Raw genomic sequence first — 20,201 nt, 5'->3', positions numbered from 1 at the left:
GGAAGGTCATCGTCATCCGATTACTGCCGCGGAGAAATCGCATAAAATGACGGTGGGTTTTGCCTCCACAGAGATGAGATGCCGTGCAATAAAGAACTGATGATGCACATTATGTACCGCAACCGATGCCACGCAGTCGATCTCATGTAGCAGTAGGGCGCAGCCATTTCGACAGCAGCGGACGCAGACTTAGGCAACTAGAGCATCCGTATGCTTATCATACCAATCATGGCGCGTCTTCAGTGGCCTGATATTGCAATCTGTCACTGACAACGTTGTTCCATCAACATTACACTAAGATATTTAATGCGAGGCAAATACGCTTCACTCTCTCAAGATTTAGATCCGATCGGTAGTCTACTCACTTCGCCACATCATCATGACATGTATCAAGCGCGAGGTTAAAAGTTGCGGAGATGCGGACTTTGGACCAGGCTTAACTCCGCGCCCCTCCCCACCTATATTCCTACTCATCCTGACCGTCTCTCCGCGGCGTGGAATCTTAGCAGCAACATGATATCATGAAACGCGACTATGAATAAGACCTTCTTCTTCATAGACGGCATTCAGCCCGACAGGGCCTCCAAGAGGCGGATGCGTCGTCATGTCATGAAGGGCAAGAATGCAGGAAAGACGTTTCACCGACCGTCAAGACTGGGACGAGCTAACCACCAGCCAAACACGACTGTCGTTCCACCTCCCTTGCCCGTATCTCGTCAACCTAATAAGCAACGACACTACACAGACTGGATATGTGTTTCTTCCAACACAATTAGGAGTTGTGGGAATGCATTGCTCACTTTCTCTCTTCCTGTGGCAGTCTCACCGTATTCTCTAAAAATTATCAATGAGTGTATGAATGCACGGCATTATCATTCACCCGAAACTACGCTAACCGTGTATTTTACAGTCTTCGCCTTTACCGCTGACAGAATTTATCCTGCCCGCCTCGGCCTTTCGGTAGACGATGCTAAATCCATGTGGCTCCGCGTCCTCTTCTCCGATGAAGCCAGTAGGTTCGCACAATTTCAGATGAATCCTAGCATATTTCTGACATAAGCCACAGCATATCACTGCAACATTGCTTTAATGGAAGCATCCAACGAAATCTTCATGGGCAACGGCGCCAGCTCGCCTAAAGCACTGTATCGCCTTTCTCAGACCCTTGCTATAGTCAAGAGGAGGCTGGAGAGTGCTGATGCTCTATCCGATTCCACAATAGGCATTGTCGTGTCCCTGATCAGCCAAGAGCAATGCAGAAAAGAATTTTTGGGTGCTAAAGCTCACATTGACGGCCTCAGGAGAATGGTTGAGCTTCGTGGTGGACTTAGCCAACTTGAAGGGAACATTGCACTCTTGTTGAAGGTCTGCAAGTACGTATCTGGCAAGCCTGTCTCGGTACCCTTCTAATTCTTCTCTCCTCTCAAGAACAGATATTATTTTTTCCCTTCAGCATGGAGGACCTACGATGTTCTTTCGAAACCGTATGCCTGAAGTCCAGGTGCTTCTAGCACCAAAAGGACTGAGTTTCGATCGCCCTTCAGCAGCTTCGTCGGTGCAGCACAAGGGATTGAATCCACAACTACACGAAATCCTGTTGGACGTCTTGGGTTCATCCTCATTATTTAATAACCGCGTACGGGTTCATGCGGTCGACCTCCTCACGTATCAAGAGATGTTGGTATCCATCTGTTACCGCCTGATACGTTTCCATCCTTTAGATGAGCCCAGGCTAGAATCTGATGTAGAAGCTATATACCACACAGGGCTGACGATTTTCATGATGACCATATTCTTGCAATACGACCGCCGCAGAATCATGGATCATGAGTTGGCATCCTTTTGCTTCAGGAACACTCTTGATAGGACGTCATTGGAGCGCGATAATGAGTTGGTTCTTTGGTACATGATCATCGGCGGGATTTGGATTTCGGGTGAAGTCGATGGGGACTGGCTTGCTCCGAGAATATGGATGGTTGCCGAAAACCTGGGCATTAAGAGCTGGGACGAGGTTCGGAAATGTGTTGGCAAGTTTCCATGGGTTAATGTTCTACACGACGAACCCGGTCGCGTATTATGGGATCACGTAGCACAGTTTGCGGAAGCTGAGAAGCAACTTGTATTTGAGTAGCGAGAGGAGTGGGAAGAAAATGACCTCGAAGAAGCTAGCTAAATCCTCGCATCCTATAAGACAAAGATCGATGCGTACTTGGATCTTGGACTGGGCGTACGCTCCATCAGGGAGACTCGTAACGGTTATGCGCCAATCTTGAGGATAACCACTGCTTGGGAGGATGTCGCCCTATACAATCTGCATCTGGGGCAATATCCAGCCAGTCGAAGGTCACCATCGCGTGGACACTCACCAAGTAAACTTTTGCTGAACCAGCTCCTCGGAGAGCTTCCACAGTTTCTCAGCCTCCTCGCTGGACACCGCAAGAGGGCGGGCCTTGTCATTGATCTGGCAATCAACCAGGTAGGCTCCATGGTTCTCGCTATCCTTGTTGGTTTCGCCAGCCTCCAGTTTCGGATCCAATGCAGCAACCAGGCTTGTCGACGCTCCTGCGCCTAATGTTTTATAGGTGAATATTCCATTCTCATTCATCCCCTTGATTGCGGCGAGTGTTTCCGCAGGAAAATTCCTCCCCAGCTCTGTGAGGATTACTCCTGGATGGACGGCGAGGGTCAAGATCCCGTACTTGTCGTACAATCTCTTGTTGGCGCCAATTCCGAACAGCACATTTGCAACTTTGCTGCGATTGTAGCCATCGAGGGGAATATATGACTGGTTCTCCACATCTGTGTAGCCCCATACCTTAAGCCAGTCGTAATTTGGCTGCTCTGCTTCCGGCAGCTCCTTGTTTGGCTTGTCGAAGTTGATGTCACTCCAGCGCATGCACGCTACCATGGGTGAGGCGGAGCTAACATTGACAATTCGAGTGGCTCCCTTTGGATTGCCTTCAGAAGCTTTGATGAACTTGGGCATAATGAGACACGTGAATAGCCAGTGTCCGATATGGTTTGTCGCAAAGTGCATCTCGATGCCATCTTTGCTCAGGGTACGCTCTTGGACGCCCATGACACCGGCATTGTTCACAAGTATGTCGACAGTTGGCACGTCAGACCAGGAGAGAACCTCGGCAGCTGCAGCACGGACAGACTGCTGGCTGGAGAGATCAATCTGCAAGCTGCGGTACTCGACGTTGGGGAACTCCTCCTTGAGAGCATCGATGCATTCCTGGATCTTCGATGGGTTACGACCAGAGATGATGAGATGGGCGGGGGATTGAGAGGCCTAGACGGCAGTTAGCTTAAATGCGTATAAAGAATGGTGGGTGATACTGACGAAGGCCTGTGCAGTCGAGAACCCAATTCCACCGCGATTAACACCGGCGACTATGATAGTGCTGCCGTGAACTCTTTCAGCGAATGCCTTGGCGACCTCGAGACTTTCAGTGTTTGCATTGAATGCGGCGTGAGTTGTTGCTGTCATAATGCCTGTGGTGGTAGGACACAAAGGTAGCTGGTAATGTGGTCGCTGAAACGATTGCGCGTGGCTTAAGCTTGAATGATATGAATGGTGTTTGGATTCTTTTCCCGTCCATAGCAGCGACCAGTCAGGGTATTAATACTTGTTCATTCTGCACCATTCGCCCTTCTATTAGGTTCTACATGGCCTCATCGTCCTGAAAGCAAGCAATGAGAGACTTACTACCTAATTGAGCAAAGCGAATATTATCCATGGGGTCATCTACGTCCCATTAGAGGGTACTTCTAGCCAATGAGAGACTCACCACCTAATTGAGTAAAGCGGGAATTGTCGATCATGTCATCCAGGTCATCGTCAAGGTTGTCTGCTGGGGTAGTGATGTCAGAAAATAACATTTCTAGCCAATAAGAGACTCACTACTTCATTCGGTATAGTGCGATTTTGGGTCTGCTGTGCTCCGTTGTGTGATGAATGTGATGAATGCTTGGTCCCCGGTAGAGTTTGAAATTGGGTACCTATGGGTACCCATGGGTATCCGTGGGCTGCTGGAGTATACCCATGGGTATCCATAAAGATAAGTTTTATATATAAAAATAAGAAATTATCTTATTTAAAAAAAACTTAAAATTTATAAAATTTTAAAAATATAATATTTAATATATATATATATTATATAATAAAAAAATATTATTTTTTAAAAATTAAATTTATTATTTTTATTATTAAATTTTTTTTTTTTTTAAATAATATTTTTTTTATTCTTATTTATTTCTATTTTAAGCTAAGACCTCTTATCTATGGGTATTTAAGAATACCCCCAAAAAAATTTGGGTACCCATGGGCCTACCCATGCGTGGGTACCCACGGGTATTTTAATCTCTAGTCCCCGGCCTGGCCGGCTTTGCAATATTACGGCGGGTAAAGTTAGTTAAGAGGCTGAATAAGGCATGACTTTATCAAACGCGGTGCACCTGTGGCCTTCCTTCAACGGAGTGATGTTATTCTATTACACCCTTGTCCCGGAATCTGTGTTCCGCGTGGGTGGTGGAGCCATTGCTTGAGGCAGATTCATTCACGACATTCTGTGCTGCTGATGCGGAGAGCACCAGCTGTGTCTCCGCTGTCCTTGAGCAGGTATTGGGCCATGCTTAAGTACTCTAAATTTCACGTAAAATCTGTGCGAGACGCTGAGACTGAACATGAAAAAGAGTCCAGAGAGCGATGTCGTTTTATTTAAAGCTATCCCCATTGTATTCATCAATTGCCCTCATCCTTAAATCCGCATCGTACAGACCCAATTGGAGCATCAATGCTCAACGACTGGAAGTTACCATAGTACCAGCCTAGAGAAAGAAGGCAGGAATTAGTGCTACCGAGGTATGATCAGTTCATTCCGCTTGCAGTCTTGGTGGGTGGTTATCAAACAGTGTAACATACGTATAAAATTCGCAGTAAGTGTCTTCGGTGATCTTTATGGAGCCAACACGGCTACGGCTATTACACCGATGAGAATTATACGCGACAACTTTGAGATCAGACTTACAGCGGCGGCCTGAGTCGAACGCATTCTTCGTCGTAAATTCTCAGGGAAGGGCCAGAATACCCTCGAGAGGGATAAATCGTAGCCTTGCGCAAGGTTAGATTATCAGGCATTTAGGACTGATGTCACAGTTTCGAAGATTTCGACAGTACCAAATAGTCCTGTGCCCATGCTGCAGTGGCAAGTGCAACAAGAATAGCGTTGGAGAGTTGCATATTCAAGGAGGTGATGTTGTTCACTTTTGAACGTGGATGTGTGTGGGTAGAGGCGATGGTAGGCTATGTTGGGGTATTGAGAAAATGTCCACGGGAGCCTACTTAAATATAATTTGAAGTTGCTTACCCTAACCACAACTTTGTTCAATTTATCTGCTTCAAAGACATACCAAAAGTTTTTAATTTTACGCGAGACAGGTGTCATTTAATAAATACGTTGTGCAGAAGTCATCATAGTCTATGTCTCGCGGGGAAAATGGAAAAGGCGGCTTCTGTCGCGTCCACGAGACCGACCCGAACCCGCGAGCCCATGAGTTAACTTGGCATGTCTTAAAAGTTTTCAGGGTGACAACAGAAGTTGTACATGAAGATCCATCTCCATATATGCGATTGGGTGTATCAGACCATATCCATATCCTTCCTGTTGTCTGACCGTACGGGCCGAATATGCCGCCCTTTAATCGAATCGGTCCGTTAGCTACAGTTCGCGGCACGATGGAGCTAACCATGATTCACCCTTTGGCCGAGGGCACGAGGTTCGTTCTGGATCTCGTATCTTGAAACATTGCATTCCACACAAAGCTGTCTAGCATGGCATGAATTTCCCAACAAGCAAGCAAACAATGGACGACACGCTAGGAATTGCCGAAGCACAAGTCGCTCTTAAATCTACTCTCGAGGCGATCAAAGGGGTAATGCGAGCCGCATGGCAGAATGCCTGTACGAGAGAGTCTCCAGCCATGAAGGTGGCTCACTAGAATGCAGCACACTACAATGTGGCATTGTTTTAGGATAGCAGACTGTATTCTCCATCTAATGCGAAATAATTGCAATATTCTGTCTTCAGCCATATCGAGCAGGATCAAGAGTAACCTTGTTCCTCGTAATAGCGTCAATCTCATCCATAACCTCGGGGGTCAACTTATCCAGCACCTTGAGAGCGGCCACAGTCTCCTCCAGCTGCTCCGGATTGCTAGCACCCGTAATAACGCTGCTGACGTTTGGGTTCTTCAGGCACCAAGCAACAGCCAACTGGCTTTGGTTGATGCCTAAGCGATCTGCAATCGGCTTCAAGCTGCGCACCATCTCAATCTCTTCTTTCCAGCTATCAGTGCCAACGCGACTGCGCATAAAATCCGCAAAGCCGTCCTTGCTACTCCCAAAGCGTGAGTCTTTGGGGAGCTGACCATCAACAATATCGTTATACTTTCCTGATAGTATCCCAGTTTTTATAGGGCTGAATGTAGTAAGCCCTAAACCGACACGCTCGTACAGTCGCTGGAACTGGCCCTCAACCTTGTCTCGAACCAGCATGTTATACTGGGGCTGCTCGACGATGGGTCCAATCATCCGTAAATCACGGGCAATTCCAACCTGCCGTACATTATTAGTATCTTCAGTAACCGTGGGACCCTTGTAAGACTTACAGCCTCTGTGATTTCATCGACACTCCACTCAGAGGTACCCCAGTACAGAGCCAGACCCTGATTAATGACATGATTGAATGCTCTGACAACCTCCTCCATGGGAGTCAACCTGTCAGGCCGATGAGCGTAAACGATATCCACATACCGGAGCTGAAGGCGCTCCAACGAGGCCTCTAGTCCTTCGATAATGTGTTTTCTCGATAGCCCGTGATTATTGACCAAAATCTCTCCGTTCACAGCCCCCCAGTTCATTTCTATGAATTGCCTGTTAGCTTGGAAGTGTATTGGGTTTTGTATAACTTACTCGTGCTGATAACGAGGTCACTTCGCTTCCATTTGTAATGCTTGATAGCCTTACCCATCACAATTTCCGCCTGACCTGCTGTGTAATTTTCGGCGGTGTCGAAGAAATTAATTCCCAGGTCGTACGCTTTCTTCATACAAGCAAATGAGGCCTCGTCGTCGGTATATCCTCCATAGGTCATCCAGCTACCCAGACTGATAGCTGACACATGTAGACCAGATCGGCCAAGTCGGCGGTAGACCATGCCAGTGTTTCGAGGTTCGGGAAATGCCATTGTTCAGGTGTTCAATAAGAAGACAAATAATGGATGAGGGTTGTTATTTTGAAGATGTCTTGGGATATCATCAATTTATAAACATGTCGGCTAGTGCACGCAATAAGTTTGTTTGTATTCGGCGTATGCAGATCTTGGATAATCGCGCGCCATGAACTTCGGCGTGAGTCATATGCCGTCGCCGTGTAGCCCCGAAGCTATTTTATATCCCCGATTAATACCCCGCCCGTCGATACAAGTCAGCCGGTGGCTGATAATCCAGGATCGGTTGATTGGGTACAATTAGGGACTTCAAGCTACTACTATCAACTACCCAAGGTACCTACGTATAGCATCGATCTTTCGACTCACGCCCCCGTCTCTCACTCCTCATTTGTCAATGAGCCTTCCGAATTGAATCTTAGTGAATTCCGCAGGTAATCCTGTAGGCGCTGAGGGGGCTAAGTTTTCTGACATGCAGATGATGCAATCCATGTTCTTGCCGAGTGTTTAGACAAATTTGATCGTACAGTATTCACTATTATGACTACATCTTCTAAATTAAATGGCATACGTGCGGTAGACTCATTGCATGATTGCTTTAGGCATGAATCTAGACCTCATGAATGCAATCGCTCAAAGCCTTCCCCAATGCTACAGCCGCGTTGAATATTCGCAGCTTTGACTAGAGCAGTATTTATTTACGCAAAGGGCGATCGTGTGTACCGGTATTTAACTATTCGGGCTATCTTAAGTTTGTCCTAGTCAGCGGGTCACATCGTTTCCACCCGCTACCTATCAATTGACAACCTCAAATGTGAACTACAATGGAAGGAATATACCGCCTCACTAGTCTCCAAGAGTCTCTGCTTGACAAGATCAGACTCAGGTAAAAAGTCGGTCTGAAAGAAACTGAGACGGCAATTTATATCTGATCCATTTCAAATCAGTTGACTTCATAGTGATTAAAAACATCAGGATCGGTCTTCTTGAAGTGTCGCGCGGGTACTTTCTGCGCAAACAGCACATCCAGCTGTTCGTATGAACGGTCTTTTGTCTCAGGCAGTCGGAAAAATGCCCAGACAAGCACAACGATGGAAGTACCTCCCCAGAAGAAACCTATAATCGTAAGTTTCTGCCTGCTTTGTGGGGAAGAACCGGGTATAACAAGAGATCATAAACTTACCCGTGTAGCCTGACAAATTCCACGCAGTAGGGTTGATGAAGTATGATTGGAGAACTCCAGAAACAACATTGACAATGTAGTACGCATTTCGGGCCAGGCAAATGGTCTTCTGGCGAAGGCGTGTGGAGCCGACTTCCGCAGGCAAAGCCCACCCCAGTTGACCAACTGACAGCTGAAAGGCGAATGTCCAGAATAAACAGAGCGCAGACTGGGCATATCCAACTGAGGGTCTATCGCCCCATACTTGAAGGATTCCAATGGCCATCAGAGCCATGATCATGACAGCCATTCCCAACAAGTAAGTGGGCCGGCGACCAAATCTAGGCATGATGTAAAACCAGTTGATCAATGTTCCGAGGAGTGCCAGTCCTGTTCCTCCAAGGTTAAGAGAGTAGGTTGTTTCGGTGTTGAGTCCAACTCGTTCGAAGAAGTAGGAAGAGTTGTCTGTCAAATGTTAGCCTGAGCATGCCCACAAGTCCAGCTTACTTACAAGCGAAGTTGCCACCAGAGAGCGGCTGTCCGATAAAACACATGCAAGCAATTTCCGTACGTCGAAGTTCAAAGCCCTTGAGGCAATCCCAATACGTGGTGCCAACCTGAAGTTGCTCCTCCAGATTATTTGTGTAGACGATCATTGCCAGTGTCTTTTTCGGGTCAATGTCCGCAGACTTCCGTTGCAGGCGACGAAGAGACTTCTCGGCTGATTCAAGACGACCTTTTCGGACTTCATGCCACGGGCTTGCGGGAGCCATTGAAACAAGCGGGATCAAGAAGATCGGCCACATCCACTGTAGGGCAAAGGGGATCCTGTATGCCCACTCATCTTGCCGCCCTTGGAGGCCGCGCAAGACACCAGCCGAGATCAATTGGCCAATGATGAAACACATGTTGGTGAAACTGGTAAAGTAGACGCGAAGAACCATGGGCAGGCATTCTGAGGCGTAGGCGGGTGCCGCAGTAGCGAAAATGCCCCAGGGGAGACCGGAAAGGATTTGGCCAACGCATAGGACGGGAAGGTTTGGTGCGAAGAATGTGATGAAGATGAATGCCGAGAGCGTAACCAAAGCTCCTAGAAGCACCCTTTTGTGACCAAACTTGTCAACCAGATATCTGCAAGGGTTAGCCGTGTAATTTGCATCCATCAGCTTCAAGTACGACCCCATTCATGAGGGTACCGAAAAATGCTCCCACACCGGACGCGTTGCTTAGGCCAGCTTGCCAAGGTGCATTGATCTGGTATCCGGTGCTGCCAACACCAACGTATTCGCCATATTTAAGCTGAAACTGGGGGTACGCGTAGAAGCTCTGAACAAGAATCTGGTCGTATCCTTCCATGATGACACAAGCCGAAATGACGACACACCAGAAGATAGCCATGGGGTAAGCTTTGATGGCCTCCCATGGCGATAAGTTGTGCTCGACAATCAGGCTCTCCTCGGCGTTGAAGGCGAGGGATTTGGAAGCCATGCCGTCTGCCGGTGGAGCTTCGACATGTTGAGCCGGATCTATCATGTTGTCTTTCGCTTCTGTTCCCATGATGGAGATGATGATGTGTCGCGCTGAGTTGAAGAGGTTGACTGAAGATCTGCTTGATAGTGCGCAGCACCTTGACTTTAAGAGGCCGAGTAGAACCTTTAAATACTGTAATACCACCTCATCATACAATAAGTTGTAGCTGACCTTGCTCGCATGCCAACTTCATCATCATTCGAGCGACCCACTATCCGCGTAGTTGGGATGCTTCTCCACTAGTCAGTCCCCGTGGGGAATAGTCCCCACGGGGCAATGAGCTAAGGAAGCGTGATTTTCGCCAATGGATGAAGGGATTCAGGCGTACATGGGGCCAATATGGTTAGGTGTGAAAGCATTCCCAGGACCCGCTCAAAACTCTTCACACAAGTTTGTGTGGGCTGTTACTTGGGATCAATCTGTCCAAGAGCTCTACATGACCGTGATAGCAAGCGTCTTGACCAGTGAAGTGATCCCAATATCTCCACCTCCCGTCATGACCCCTCTAACTAGTCTGAATGGGGTATTATTCGGGCTTGTGGTAGACCAGCGACGTTACCCCTCCGACTAGTCTCTATGGGGATATATTCGGACTGGCGGTCAGAATCGGGCTTGGTGGGCAGACCTCGGAACTGTAGTACTATCATCCAATGTGCAGCATTCTAGGATGATAATGGAATCGTAGTTTCACGAAACAACTCGGACTTCTTAGCGAACCCAGACAACGCCGGAAAGACTTTCCTCCAACGCTCATCATGGCAGGACTCGTTTGGCACCCTGGAATCGATATGCGACAGAATGTGGATAGCCAAGGGTCTTCCCACAATTCAGATCCACACGCTTTCTGAAGGCGCTGTTTATTAAAGGACTCTCTGGTATCCCGAGCGTCAACGTTGGGCGGTCCAAAGCTTCATCGTGACGAGAGCCCGCGTATTCTTTTACGAGCAACATGGCCGGAGCTTATCCTATATTCAACTGCCACCCTCCCCTTGAACAGCTGTCCGTTATCTCGGCTGGCCAGAATGAAGTCAGTGATGTGCCAGATGAGTGAGCATGTTGATAATAACATCATGAGCAGATCTCATTCTCCGTGAACATTAAGTGGAGCAAATCCCGCTCCGTGTACCCGTTTCAATTGCGTCTATGCACCGCTGCAATCGGGTCGCAACAGCATGTGAGCGCATGGCGGTCATTTCCGCTTTCGAGATCATGTCTGCCCACAGTCACTTTCCAAGACAATGAGGACTGGTATTCGGAAAACTTTGTGGTGACGTTGTCTCGACAAGCCTTGGCTGAGGGTATGCCATTGCATCAGACTTTCACCATCAAGTACCGCATTTCCGACGAAACCGCGTGGCAGTGGATTACGGGCTCCGGCAGCTTTCTAAAAGGTGAAATTATTTTACAAAGCCCTTTGGAAGCTCATCCAGAGGCCGGATCATTGATAGCACTTGCGCCAAGGTGGCATGAAGTGAGAGTTGAAACTGCGCATAAGGAAGCATCGCTGTTTTCTATCGAATCGGATCCGATCAACGGCTCTGAGCAGAAGATTCTAGGCACAGTTCTTAACCAGGCCAGATTCTTTGCTGTTTCACGAATCGAGCCGCCCTGGATTGCCCCACGCCATGGCGACGACTTTCTCTACCTCTCGGAACGCACGATTCTCTGTTCCATCCTGAGGGGAGACGGCAATGTCATCACCGTTGCTGCGCCTAGCACGAGCGATGTCTATACTTGCCTCTTGTCCAACGAGAAGGGTGAATTTGTCGCTCACACCCGAGATGACAGCGAAACCGGGAAACCCTGTCGAATTATGCTCTCAGTCGCCCCAGACATCGAGACGTCAATCGGCGCAATAATGCACAATCTCCAAGCCGAGGCTAACGAGACGCCGTTGGTTCGGGAGATGATTGACGAAGAATTTAAGTCGGGCGGCACAGACTCCTCAAACCTTGAACCTTTGGTGGATTACTTGGGATTCTGTACATGGAACGCACTCGGGCCAGACCTCACCCAAGACAAGATTCTAGAGGCTCTCCGTGTTTTGAGGAAGAACAATGTGAAAATCTCGACGCTGTTGGTCGACGACAACTGGCAAACCCTCGGCAGTACGGAACTCGGCGACGGCCATCACGATTTTCTCGGCTTCGCGGATTTCAAGGCCAACCAGGGATTCCCCACCGGTCTCAAGGGCCTGACTGATAGCGTCAGGGCTGAAAACCCCTTGATCACAGATATCGGAGTTTGGCACGGGCTATTCGGCTACTGGGGTGCCATTGCCAAGGAAGGGTGGATTGTTGACAACTATGAGACCGTGGACGTCGATGGCAAGATGTATTATGCTTTTCCCGCTAAGCTCAAGTCCATTTCGGCCTCGGATTTAAACCGATTCTACGACGACTTTTACGCCTACTTGAGCTCCTCTGGAATCACCTTCGTCAAAACCGACGTCCAGTGCCTTCTAAGCGATCTGCAAAACAGTGCTGACCGAGCTGCTCTCATTCCGGCATATCAGGCTGCCTGGACGATGGCTTACCAGCGACGATTCGGAGGAAAGGCGATTAGCTGCATGTCCCAGATCCCCGAGCTATTGTGGCAGAGTCTCCTTCAAACCAAGACTGCCCCAGTGGTCCTTCGCAACAGCGATGACTTCTTTCCAGAAATTCCCAGCAGCCACCCGTGGCACATCTGGGCCAACGCTCACAACAGCCTTTTCACCCAGCATTTGAACGCAGTGCTGGACTGGGACATGTTTCAAACGTCCATGGATTATGGGCCCGCTCACGCTGCTTCACGCTGCTTATCTGGCGGACCAATCTTCATCACGGACGTTCCCGGAAAACATGATTTGAAGCTGATTGACCAAATGGTGGCCCCTAGCCCAGACGGCGGGAGAAGCTTAGTCCTTCGGCCTTCGACGTGTGCCAAAACCCCTCGTGCTTTCGACCGATATCAAGAATCGGGGGTTCTCAAGATTGTTTCCGAAACAATCACAGGGGTCAAATTCATGGGTGTATTCAATACCCGTCCCACGAATGTCTCTTCCCTGGTATCAGTATCTGAGTTCTCAGCTCCAGGAAGCTTGCAGTGGAACCCAGATGCTGAAGTGGTCTTCTTTTCTCACCAATTCCAGACCGTGCGTGGTCCTATTAAGCTAGGAACCACTCCAGCGGTCCATTCTGAGGAAACTGCTCTGCTTGAGGTAGACTTGGAAGTGAAAGGCTTCGAAATTCTGTCAGGCTACGAGGTTCATCGTCTCTCCTTCGGTGGAGGGGAGTGTTTGGTGGCCGTTCTTGGTTTGCTTGGGAAAATGACAGGAGCAGCTGCAGTATGTTCGTTGGATGTATCTTGCAGTGGAGACGAGATCAAAGTCTCCGCTGTTCTCAAGGCACTGGGTAAGTTGGGACTTTGGGTATCAGGCCAAGGTGTTGAAAAGAGTAATATTAAAGCGAAACTCGAAGGGGTCGAGATTGATCAAGGATCCGTCGCCATTACTGACAGCTCACATGCCAATGTGGTGTCCCAGATTCTCGAATTTGATCTAGTGCGAGAGTGGTCTCAAAAGCAGAGCGTTACTACTTCTCAGCAGGTTTCGCTGGAAGTGATCATCGGATCTTGAATGTTATTGTTCGGTGATGGATTTTATGAGGCTTCACTGAGAGTGCATTTGGTTAGGTGTATTCAATATCACAGATTAATGCCAGAGCGTAGCCACAAAAACACTCGGGAATGTCCCTACCCTACAGTTGATCCGAAATCCGCTAGATGGATGTTTTGTATTATTCGCATAAATGCTGTTGATTTTCACGCTAAGCTAGCCAAGGACCCCGTTAGATGATAGCCTAGTCAAGTTCCGTCATTATAACGACTGGGAGCGCATTCGAGTCCACACTGTGTGCATCAATTCCGACGCTATTCATCAACTGAGGCAGCGGAATGGTGCTACCTCAACAGATGGAAGTAGCACGTGAACCTCCGCTCGCGAACCTCATCTCACCACCTCGAAACCATCATGGAGACTCACCAGAACCCGCCTCAGCAAGCGTGCGACAGCTGCCGCTTCCGGAAGACGAAGTGCGACCGTGGGATACCCTGTGCTGCTTGCACCGCAGCGTCGATTCGATGCCAATACGCCCAGACTCTTCGTCGAAGAGGACCCAGGGGAGGTAAAGGCCGACGCTTGGCCCAGCTCAGACAGGGCAACACTGAGCTGGACAAGGATTCTTTCGACGTTTCTACGCCGACTACCTTTTCGCGATTCAATGATGGCGGCCGCTCTGACAGCAATAAGGCCAAAAACGGCAGCGGTAACAGCGACGAAGTCCAACCAACGCCCCCTGCAGAGGAACGTTCGACATCTTGCCCATCATGGAGCAAATCCCCCGAGCGTATCAGTCCTCATCCCAAAGCATATCTCTCCCTTCCTTCCTTCAACGACCCTACGATGGATTTGTTGGGCAACACCCCACAGCTGTATTCCACGTTGGCTGCCTATGTTCAGGCATTTGTGAAATACGTGTTCCCGATAATGCCCGTTGTGAATACCGACGAGATCCTGGTCGATGTGTTCCGGTTGGATGAACTACCGCCCTCACGATATGCTCTCATCATGTCGCTATGTGCTACAACTCGGCACCTGGATCTAGAACGCTTGGCGGACAATGACGACGACCCGAGAGTAAACATCCCACCAGATCCAAAACTAACCACTGAGATGCTACTCGCTTCAGCCGAGAACGCATGCCGCCAGTTCCACATTGTCGAGGATATTAGTCTGGACACTGTTGTAACCTCATACTTCTTATTCACCATATACGCAAGTCTAGAAAAGTTTCAGCATGCCTGGTTCTACCTAAACCAGAGCATAACACTCGCCATCTCGCTTAATCTGGATTACGATGCCAGCTATATCAATCTCTCTGATAGCGACCGCGAGTTAGGCCGTCGTGTCTTTTGGATCCTGTTTGTGACGGAGAGGTGAGCTCACTAATATCGCTTTTGTCCAGCCTACCTCTTAACAAATCATCTTCTAGGACCTTTGCCCTCCAGCATCGGCGGCCTGTCAGGCTCCGTAATTGCATTGCGAAGCCCGACGTTGTCAACTCAGCCTGCCCAGTAGTCATGAACGATCTGTACAACCACATTGGCATTTTCGAGGCCCTGCCTCCCTCGCTTTACGAATGGCACCCTCAGAGTGACGCGGAGCAACCTCGCGGCGTTGCCTTGGCCCACGAAATCGATACGAAGCTCTGTGTAGTCCAAGCTACAGACTCCATGATAGAGAGTCAGCGGTTCGATACCCTTATCACGCAGCAATGGCTTCGCGTGGCTTTGTGGCGCTTGGTCTTCGGCGAGAACCCTTCGCCATCACATAGTTCCGGAGCATTGCTACCATTTTCAACACCTGTCGATGTGGGCAGAACCATTATGGAAACTCTGCATTCGGTCAGACAGAGCTCCATAGACTGCCACGGGATTGCAATAGTAAGTAACAAAGATGGAGTCTTTCGGTTCCTATCGCCCAGGTTTCTAACCGTGAGATTAGGAGCAAAAGCTTTGTGACATTGGAATCAGCCTGGCCGACAGTGCCCTGGCGCTTAGCTCGGGCTTCTCGTCGTTTGAAATAGGACCTCGAGATCTGCTCTGTGCTGTGGTGGAATCCTTGTTCAAGACACGTGGGGGCCAATCCCAGCAGCTCCCCAAGCTACTAAAGCATTCCGAGCTTGTGCTAGGGTACGACGATCCAGCCGCTCATATAGATTTGGGTTGGCCGGTGTACAATGACCCAACCGAATCAGATCAACAGCCAACGATGGACAGCCCGTCGAGGCTGATTGAGGACTTGACAAACGATACCAGCTGGCTCCTGACCGATGATTTAGGATTTGGAGATCTAGATTCATTCTAGATCAACGGCGTGTGAAGGAGACTCGATGTCAACGTGGGGTAGGTCCGCTCCTGTTGCTAGGTATGACCGCATGTTATCTGTCCAGTGGGTCAAATTGCTATGCAGGCTAGTGGCACAGATCGACAGACCTAGAAGCGTACTGGCATGACGGATCCTTGCATTTATCGCATTTCGGGAATTATTCGCTATTAACAGCATTTCCGACAGGCTCGGGGCCAAATTGCGGAGCGAGATAATGGAAGAAGGATGAGCAAATTTCGAGGCGATTTGGATCGATCGGTAGGACTTATTCATCTAAGGTAACATTTGTAAATTATCTACCGACATTCCGGTTTTAAATGGGACAGGACTGAATCAGCTTACTGAGGAAACATGAATGGACAGAATGTGGACGTCGTTAGCACATAGTAAGGTCAAACAATGTCATATTTTGATGATTCCCAACAAAGTAGCCTGACGAGAATGACGAATAGTGAGGCACGAAAGAACGTCAAGTCATGAGGGGGGAGTATAAAAGAAGAGGGAATTGATTCGACGGGAGGAACTCAAGCAAAGGTCGTGGCCAGATTTTAAAGCGCTAATCCGCCACGTTGGAACCAACCCCGGATAATTCCCCGAATGGCATAGACTGAGGATTCAGATGGGCCCACCGCGCGTCAGTTGTGGGTGACGAGATTGGCCAGGAATCACCAACCTCGGGAAGGGTCATGACTGAGGAAATCCGAGTAATTCCCCGAATGGGATGGATGGAGATTCATAGGGAAGCTCTTCTCCCGAATATATTCCCGATCTGTTAGTTGCCATTGAGCTCATTGATGCGACGAAGCACTTGTAGGGACCAATGCAAGCCGTCAAGTCCATGATGCCCTTTAAAGCGCAGTGGACAGTTGCATGGACTTGGAATTTCGTCCGAGAAGGGTCAAAACTAGAAAAGCTTGGCCCATGCAATGGACAGTAATAATAAATCTGTCCCAAGGAAATGTTTACGAATTGGACTGCCCTTTTTGTTGAAAACATACCACCAGCGAGTACGTGCTATCAAGCTAGCAACCCCGCTTCTCTACCCCGCCTGGACCCCTCCTCCCTCAGGACTCATCGTCAAAATCGTCATTAAAACCCAGGCTGCCACACCCGGACCTTCAATTCATCTGATTACCGACAGCAAACTAGGGCCACAAGGAACTAATGCACCTGTAGTTCATTCTAGGGTGTGATTTTCACGAGATTGAACATACCAGGGTCCACTAAGCTACACCATGCTCCTATATGCCAAACGGGCACAGCCTAAACCCCCTAACACGCGGTCTCGAGCAGGTGCGTTATGTGAGTCTTCCACAATGTTCGATAAGGAATGACCGTCTTCTCTAACATACCGTCGGTCCTTAAGTCAATCCTATTATGCAAAGTTAGCTGTACTCTTATCTTAACCGTCTCAATAGGATGCACCTCCTGGTGAGTCATTATTCACAAGTTGCAAACTTCCGGCTGACCCGTTATCATCAGCAAGAACAAGGTGAGATAACAACAAAGGATGAAAAATTCTAAAGAAATTTCTGACGCAGACCATGTAGAAGAGAAAGTGCGACGAGACCCGCCCCCAATGTGGACGATGTCAGAGTCACAACCTCGATTGCGTCTATGGACCTATCAAGCCTCGTAAACGCCACGTGTTCAAGTCAACTCTAGCCTCCAGTAAACATATATGAAGCCGAAAGTTACAGGAGATGCATTTGCTGATCACCATGTTCTAGACAACAGACTTGCTCGTTCGCTATTATCGGCAGCGACGTTGGTGAACAGCATCTCGCTCTCGTCCCGACCCACGACTTGTTCTCAAGACAACCACGACCAAGACCCCGCTGTAGTTCATCATTCTGATGACTGCAATTCCCCCAGATTGGAGGACGAAATCGCCAAAGATGGCGAAACTCCAGCTCACAGCCCGGATTCATCCCAGGTCATCGACGCACATCGCGGTAGCAGTCCATCCTCAGCTGTTCCAGCGTCAAATCCCACAGACTTCCCTTTAGGACCCAGCGTTTCCAGCTCTTCTTTCGCGGATTTCTCAACACGTCGTAATAGGCAAGAACTGCTCGCGCACTTCTGCACGGTTCTTTCTCGCCTCATGGTTCTCGAGGATAGATGCGAGAATCCATTTAACCGAATCATACTTCCGCTCTGCCAGTACAGTCAACTGGTCAGAAATGCAGTTTACACCCTAGCCAGCGCGCACCTCGAGTTTCACGGAGTTGCCAATGACGAAAAGGCAGCGTTCTTCTACTCTAGATCCACTAGAAACCTGGAGTACGAAATCGGTGTTAAAGACAACATGAAGCGGAATGAACTGCTCGCAGCTTCCATCATATTCATCTACTACGAGGCGGTATGTAACAAAACTCGCTATGATTATAGAGCTAACTTCATTCAGCTGTTTCAGAATGCCCGATCAACTCTCATTAAGAAATACCTTAATGGCGTATTGACCACCCTGGGAGATGTTGCTACAGATGCAAACACTGCATTTCTAGAAGATGTACGTCTCTACCCAAAGTTTGAGTACATGACCTAAAGCCCACCCATAGGCCTTTCGCTATTACGATGTAATTTCAGGGCTCTCGTTAGGCACTGCGCCACTTTCTAGCGCCCCCAGATTAAAACCTCGCTCCAGAACGCCAGTCTCTAATCGAAGAGACTTATCATCTCCTGATCACCACTTCGACACTCTTCTGGGGATGTCCAATTCGCTGTGGCCTATAATGCATCGCCTCTCCAGCCTGGTTTCTCTGAGAGACCAGCTTGATCAAACCGATCCCGGAGAGGCGCTGAAAGTAGCAGTTTTGCGTGCCGAGTTGGATTTCTCCGCGTCTGCTATTGAAGCTGCCCTTTCAAGTTGGCAACCGGAGATGTATGCTGAAGATGCACATGGCGAGAACTTTGGAAATGACTCTGAAGAAACAACTGAAACTCAGGCTCGTATGCAAAGTCTTCTCTCCAATTCTTTGGCATATCGACATTCAGCCCTGATATACCTATACCGGAGAATCCGCTGCCTACCCCACAACCACAAACTTGTGTCACCACAAGCACATCTGAGCCTCAAACATTGCGTCAAAGTTGCAAAGAGTGCTGGCCCAATGGGCGCGCTGCTCTGGCCACTATTTATAGCGGCATGTGAGGCAACTAATCTCAACGACCGCGAAATGGCGACAATATCTTTTTCTTTGGCAAGAAAGCGGCAAGGCATGATGAATATCGATAGAGCTTGGATGCTTGTCCAAGAGATTTGGGTGAGGCAGGATGAAGAGGACCTGCTAGATTTGGAGGAAACAGATGCCTCAGTGGGGTTGGGATTTAGAGAGGAGATATGGAGGACTGTTGGTAATGATATGGGTATAGGAGTTATTCTCGGATAATTTCCTTCTTCAAGGATATTCTATACAGTGGTTCGCTGGACTCTTTGCCATAGCTATATAAGGGAACTAAGCGTTCTATTAGCTTTATCCTAGAGCGATTCACAAAGAATTTCCAGTCGGCCGTAAATAGTAGCAATGATAATGGGACTGAAAGAACTCGGGCTGAGGTATAGATAACCACTAGCTATCTCCTAATATCTGAGCACTAAGCTCACAACATCAATCCAACGTTGGCCATTACACACCACAACCCCCGCAAGACACAGCGCAGCTACACACTCACACTTACAACCTCCAGCACGCCTTCGTACAGGGCATCCACACCACCCACCACCTACCCTGCCACACCATTTCCGGACTCGGACTCTTGTCTGTGCATCATCAAGTGGATTAGTCCACGTTCAACCCCCCCTGTCTGCGCCAGCTTGCACTGCAATTTTAGCACTTTAAGAAGAGTTGGGAGGCTCCACTCAGCCAAGCTCTCTTCCTCGACCAACACCTTGCACTGCAATTTTAGCGCTTCAATGGGAGTTGGGATGCCAAACACAGCCACTAGGCACAGCCATGTAAGCCGCAGCTCAGGCAGCCTTAAGCGCCCAGAGCTGCAACTTCCAGCCTGCCATGGCCAACCAATAATAACGTGGTTACCGGAGCCTGATATTTCCATCATCCGTCGACAAATTTGCTCCCTTGACATTGTTCCTATCTGATCCAAGGCCAAAACGCTTCGCTTTTCTTGCCATCTCATGCCACATCCGCAACTTACGCAACTTACGCAACCCTTATCTGGCATAGCATCATGGTACGCATCAAGCGAGGCCATCTAGATATCATGCTAACCAAATCTAGGCTACTTCCGCGGAGCGGCACCTCGGACTCCACCTAGTCAGCCCAATCGACGACACCCACACCACCCTCGAGTACGTTCCATCCCGTCGTCGACAAAGCAAACGCAA

General features: G+C 48.8%; 8 protein-coding genes across 8 annotated transcripts; 4 read left to right on the top strand and 4 right to left on the bottom strand.

Annotated features, from left to right (window-relative positions):
* The first annotated feature begins 505 nt into the window (after positions 1 to 505).
* On the top strand, positions 506 to 2,247 carry BGZ61DRAFT_192800 (uncharacterized protein). The gene is made up of 4 exons (XM_046237827.1): positions 506 to 853; positions 911 to 1,012; positions 1,067 to 1,373; positions 1,429 to 2,247. The coding sequence occupies exons 1-4, from the start codon at positions 535 to 537 to the stop codon at positions 2,129 to 2,131; spliced, it is 1,431 nt and encodes a 476-aa protein (XP_046094595.1). The 5' UTR covers positions 506 to 534; the 3' UTR covers positions 2,132 to 2,247.
* A 115-nt stretch (positions 2,248 to 2,362) lies between these two features.
* On the bottom strand, positions 2,363 to 3,493 carry BGZ61DRAFT_373026 (uncharacterized protein; the record flags this gene model as incomplete). The annotated part of the gene is made up of 2 exons (XM_046242223.1): positions 2,363 to 3,295; positions 3,347 to 3,493. The coding sequence occupies 2 exons, from the start codon at positions 3,491 to 3,493 to the stop codon at positions 2,363 to 2,365; spliced, it is 1,080 nt and encodes a 359-aa protein (XP_046094594.1).
* A 1,343-nt stretch (positions 3,494 to 4,836) lies between these two features.
* On the bottom strand, positions 4,837 to 5,436 carry BGZ61DRAFT_467254 (uncharacterized protein). Its single transcript, XM_046247755.1, has 2 exons — positions 5,034 to 5,436; positions 4,837 to 4,984 (listed from the first exon to the last, which is right to left on the bottom strand). Exons 1-2 carry the CDS (start codon positions 5,141 to 5,143, stop codon positions 4,879 to 4,881), a joined length of 216 nt encoding a protein of 71 aa, XP_046094593.1. The 5' UTR covers positions 5,144 to 5,436; the 3' UTR covers positions 4,837 to 4,878.
* Positions 5,437 to 6,034: 598 nt separating this feature from the next.
* On the bottom strand, positions 6,035 to 7,363 carry BGZ61DRAFT_510917 (NADP-dependent oxidoreductase domain-containing protein). Its single transcript, XM_046252086.1, has 3 exons — positions 6,977 to 7,363; positions 6,673 to 6,926; positions 6,035 to 6,619 (listed from the first exon to the last, which is right to left on the bottom strand). The coding sequence occupies exons 1-3, from the start codon at positions 7,248 to 7,250 to the stop codon at positions 6,089 to 6,091; spliced, it is 1,059 nt and encodes a 352-aa protein (XP_046094592.1). The 5' UTR covers positions 7,251 to 7,363; the 3' UTR covers positions 6,035 to 6,088.
* Positions 7,364 to 8,175: 812 nt separating this feature from the next.
* On the bottom strand, positions 8,176 to 9,927 carry BGZ61DRAFT_571127 (general substrate transporter; the record flags this gene model as incomplete). Its single annotated transcript, XM_046256061.1, has 4 exons — positions 8,176 to 8,348; positions 8,416 to 8,859; positions 8,906 to 9,509; positions 9,571 to 9,927. 4 exons carry the CDS (start codon positions 9,925 to 9,927, stop codon positions 8,176 to 8,178), a joined length of 1,578 nt encoding a protein of 525 aa, XP_046094591.1.
* A 1,297-nt stretch (positions 9,928 to 11,224) lies between these two features.
* On the top strand, positions 11,225 to 13,559 carry BGZ61DRAFT_571121 (glycoside hydrolase superfamily; the record flags this gene model as incomplete). Its single annotated transcript, XM_046256060.1, has 2 exons — positions 11,225 to 13,349; positions 13,386 to 13,559. 2 exons carry the CDS (start codon positions 11,225 to 11,227, stop codon positions 13,541 to 13,543), a joined length of 2,283 nt encoding a protein of 760 aa, XP_046094590.1. The 3' UTR covers positions 13,544 to 13,559.
* A 266-nt stretch (positions 13,560 to 13,825) lies between these two features.
* BGZ61DRAFT_192702 (uncharacterized protein) lies at positions 13,826 to 16,039 on the top strand. The gene is made up of 3 exons (XM_046237825.1): positions 13,826 to 14,901; positions 14,958 to 15,408; positions 15,470 to 16,039. Exons 1-3 carry the CDS (start codon positions 13,937 to 13,939, stop codon positions 15,830 to 15,832), a joined length of 1,779 nt encoding a protein of 592 aa, XP_046094589.1. The 5' UTR covers positions 13,826 to 13,936; the 3' UTR covers positions 15,833 to 16,039.
* A 902-nt stretch (positions 16,040 to 16,941) lies between these two features.
* On the top strand, positions 16,942 to 19,481 carry BGZ61DRAFT_192680 (fungal-specific transcription factor domain-containing protein). Its single transcript, XM_046237824.1, has 7 exons — positions 16,942 to 17,146; positions 17,272 to 17,284; positions 17,336 to 17,345; positions 17,404 to 17,524; positions 17,584 to 18,215; positions 18,261 to 18,365; positions 18,415 to 19,481. The coding sequence occupies exons 1-7, from the start codon at positions 17,089 to 17,091 to the stop codon at positions 19,243 to 19,245; spliced, it is 1,770 nt and encodes a 589-aa protein (XP_046094588.1). The 5' UTR covers positions 16,942 to 17,088; the 3' UTR covers positions 19,246 to 19,481.
* The last annotated feature ends 720 nt before the right edge of the window (positions 19,482 to 20,201 follow it).

The sequence above is a fragment of the Ilyonectria robusta genome (assembly GCF_021365365.1).
Source record: "Ilyonectria robusta strain PMI_751 chromosome Unknown BGZ61scaffold_56, whole genome shotgun sequence".
Classification (NCBI taxonomy): Eukaryota; Fungi; Ascomycota; class Sordariomycetes; order Hypocreales; family Nectriaceae; genus Ilyonectria; species Ilyonectria robusta.
Note: the sequence above shows the minus strand (reverse complement) of the source record. Positions and strands in the feature narration are given on the sequence as shown.

Coding starts and splice junctions, on each gene's coding strand:
- BGZ61DRAFT_192800 (XM_046237827.1), top strand. CDS start 535: ATGAATAAGACCTTCTTCTTCATAGACGGCATTCAGCCCGACAGGGCC. Junction 854..910: donor TCTAAAAATTATCAATGAGT/GTATGAATGCAC, acceptor TGTATTTTACAG/TCTTCGCCTTTACCGCTGAC. Junction 1,013..1,066: donor CCTCTTCTCCGATGAAGCCA/GTAGGTTCGCAC, acceptor CATAAGCCACAG/CATATCACTGCAACATTGCT.
- BGZ61DRAFT_467254 (XM_046247755.1), bottom strand. CDS start 5,143: ATGCCTGATAATCTAACCTTGCGCAAGGCTACGATTTATCCCTCTCGA. Junction 4,985..5,033: donor GTTCGACTCAGGCCGCCGCT/GTAAGTCTGATC, acceptor TCGGTGTAATAG/CCGTAGCCGTGTTGGCTCCA.
- BGZ61DRAFT_510917 (XM_046252086.1), bottom strand. CDS start 7,250: ATGGCATTTCCCGAACCTCGAAACACTGGCATGGTCTACCGCCGACTT. Junction 6,927..6,976: donor TGACCTCGTTATCAGCACGA/GTAAGTTATACA, acceptor GGCAATTCATAG/AAATGAACTGGGGGGCTGTG. Junction 6,620..6,672: donor TCGATGAAATCACAGAGGCT/GTAAGTCTTACA, acceptor AATGTACGGCAG/GTTGGAATTGCCCGTGATTT.
- BGZ61DRAFT_192702 (XM_046237825.1), top strand. CDS start 13,937: ATGGAGACTCACCAGAACCCGCCTCAGCAAGCGTGCGACAGCTGCCGC. Junction 14,902..14,957: donor ATCCTGTTTGTGACGGAGAG/GTGAGCTCACTA, acceptor ATCATCTTCTAG/GACCTTTGCCCTCCAGCATC. Junction 15,409..15,469: donor ACTGCCACGGGATTGCAATA/GTAAGTAACAAA, acceptor CCGTGAGATTAG/GAGCAAAAGCTTTGTGACAT.
- BGZ61DRAFT_192680 (XM_046237824.1), top strand. CDS start 17,089: ATGCTCCTATATGCCAAACGGGCACAGCCTAAACCCCCTAACACGCGG. Junction 17,525..17,583: donor CAAGTCAACTCTAGCCTCCA/GTAAACATATAT, acceptor ACCATGTTCTAG/ACAACAGACTTGCTCGTTCG. Junction 18,216..18,260: donor TATTCATCTACTACGAGGCG/GTATGTAACAAA, acceptor AACTTCATTCAG/CTGTTTCAGAATGCCCGATC.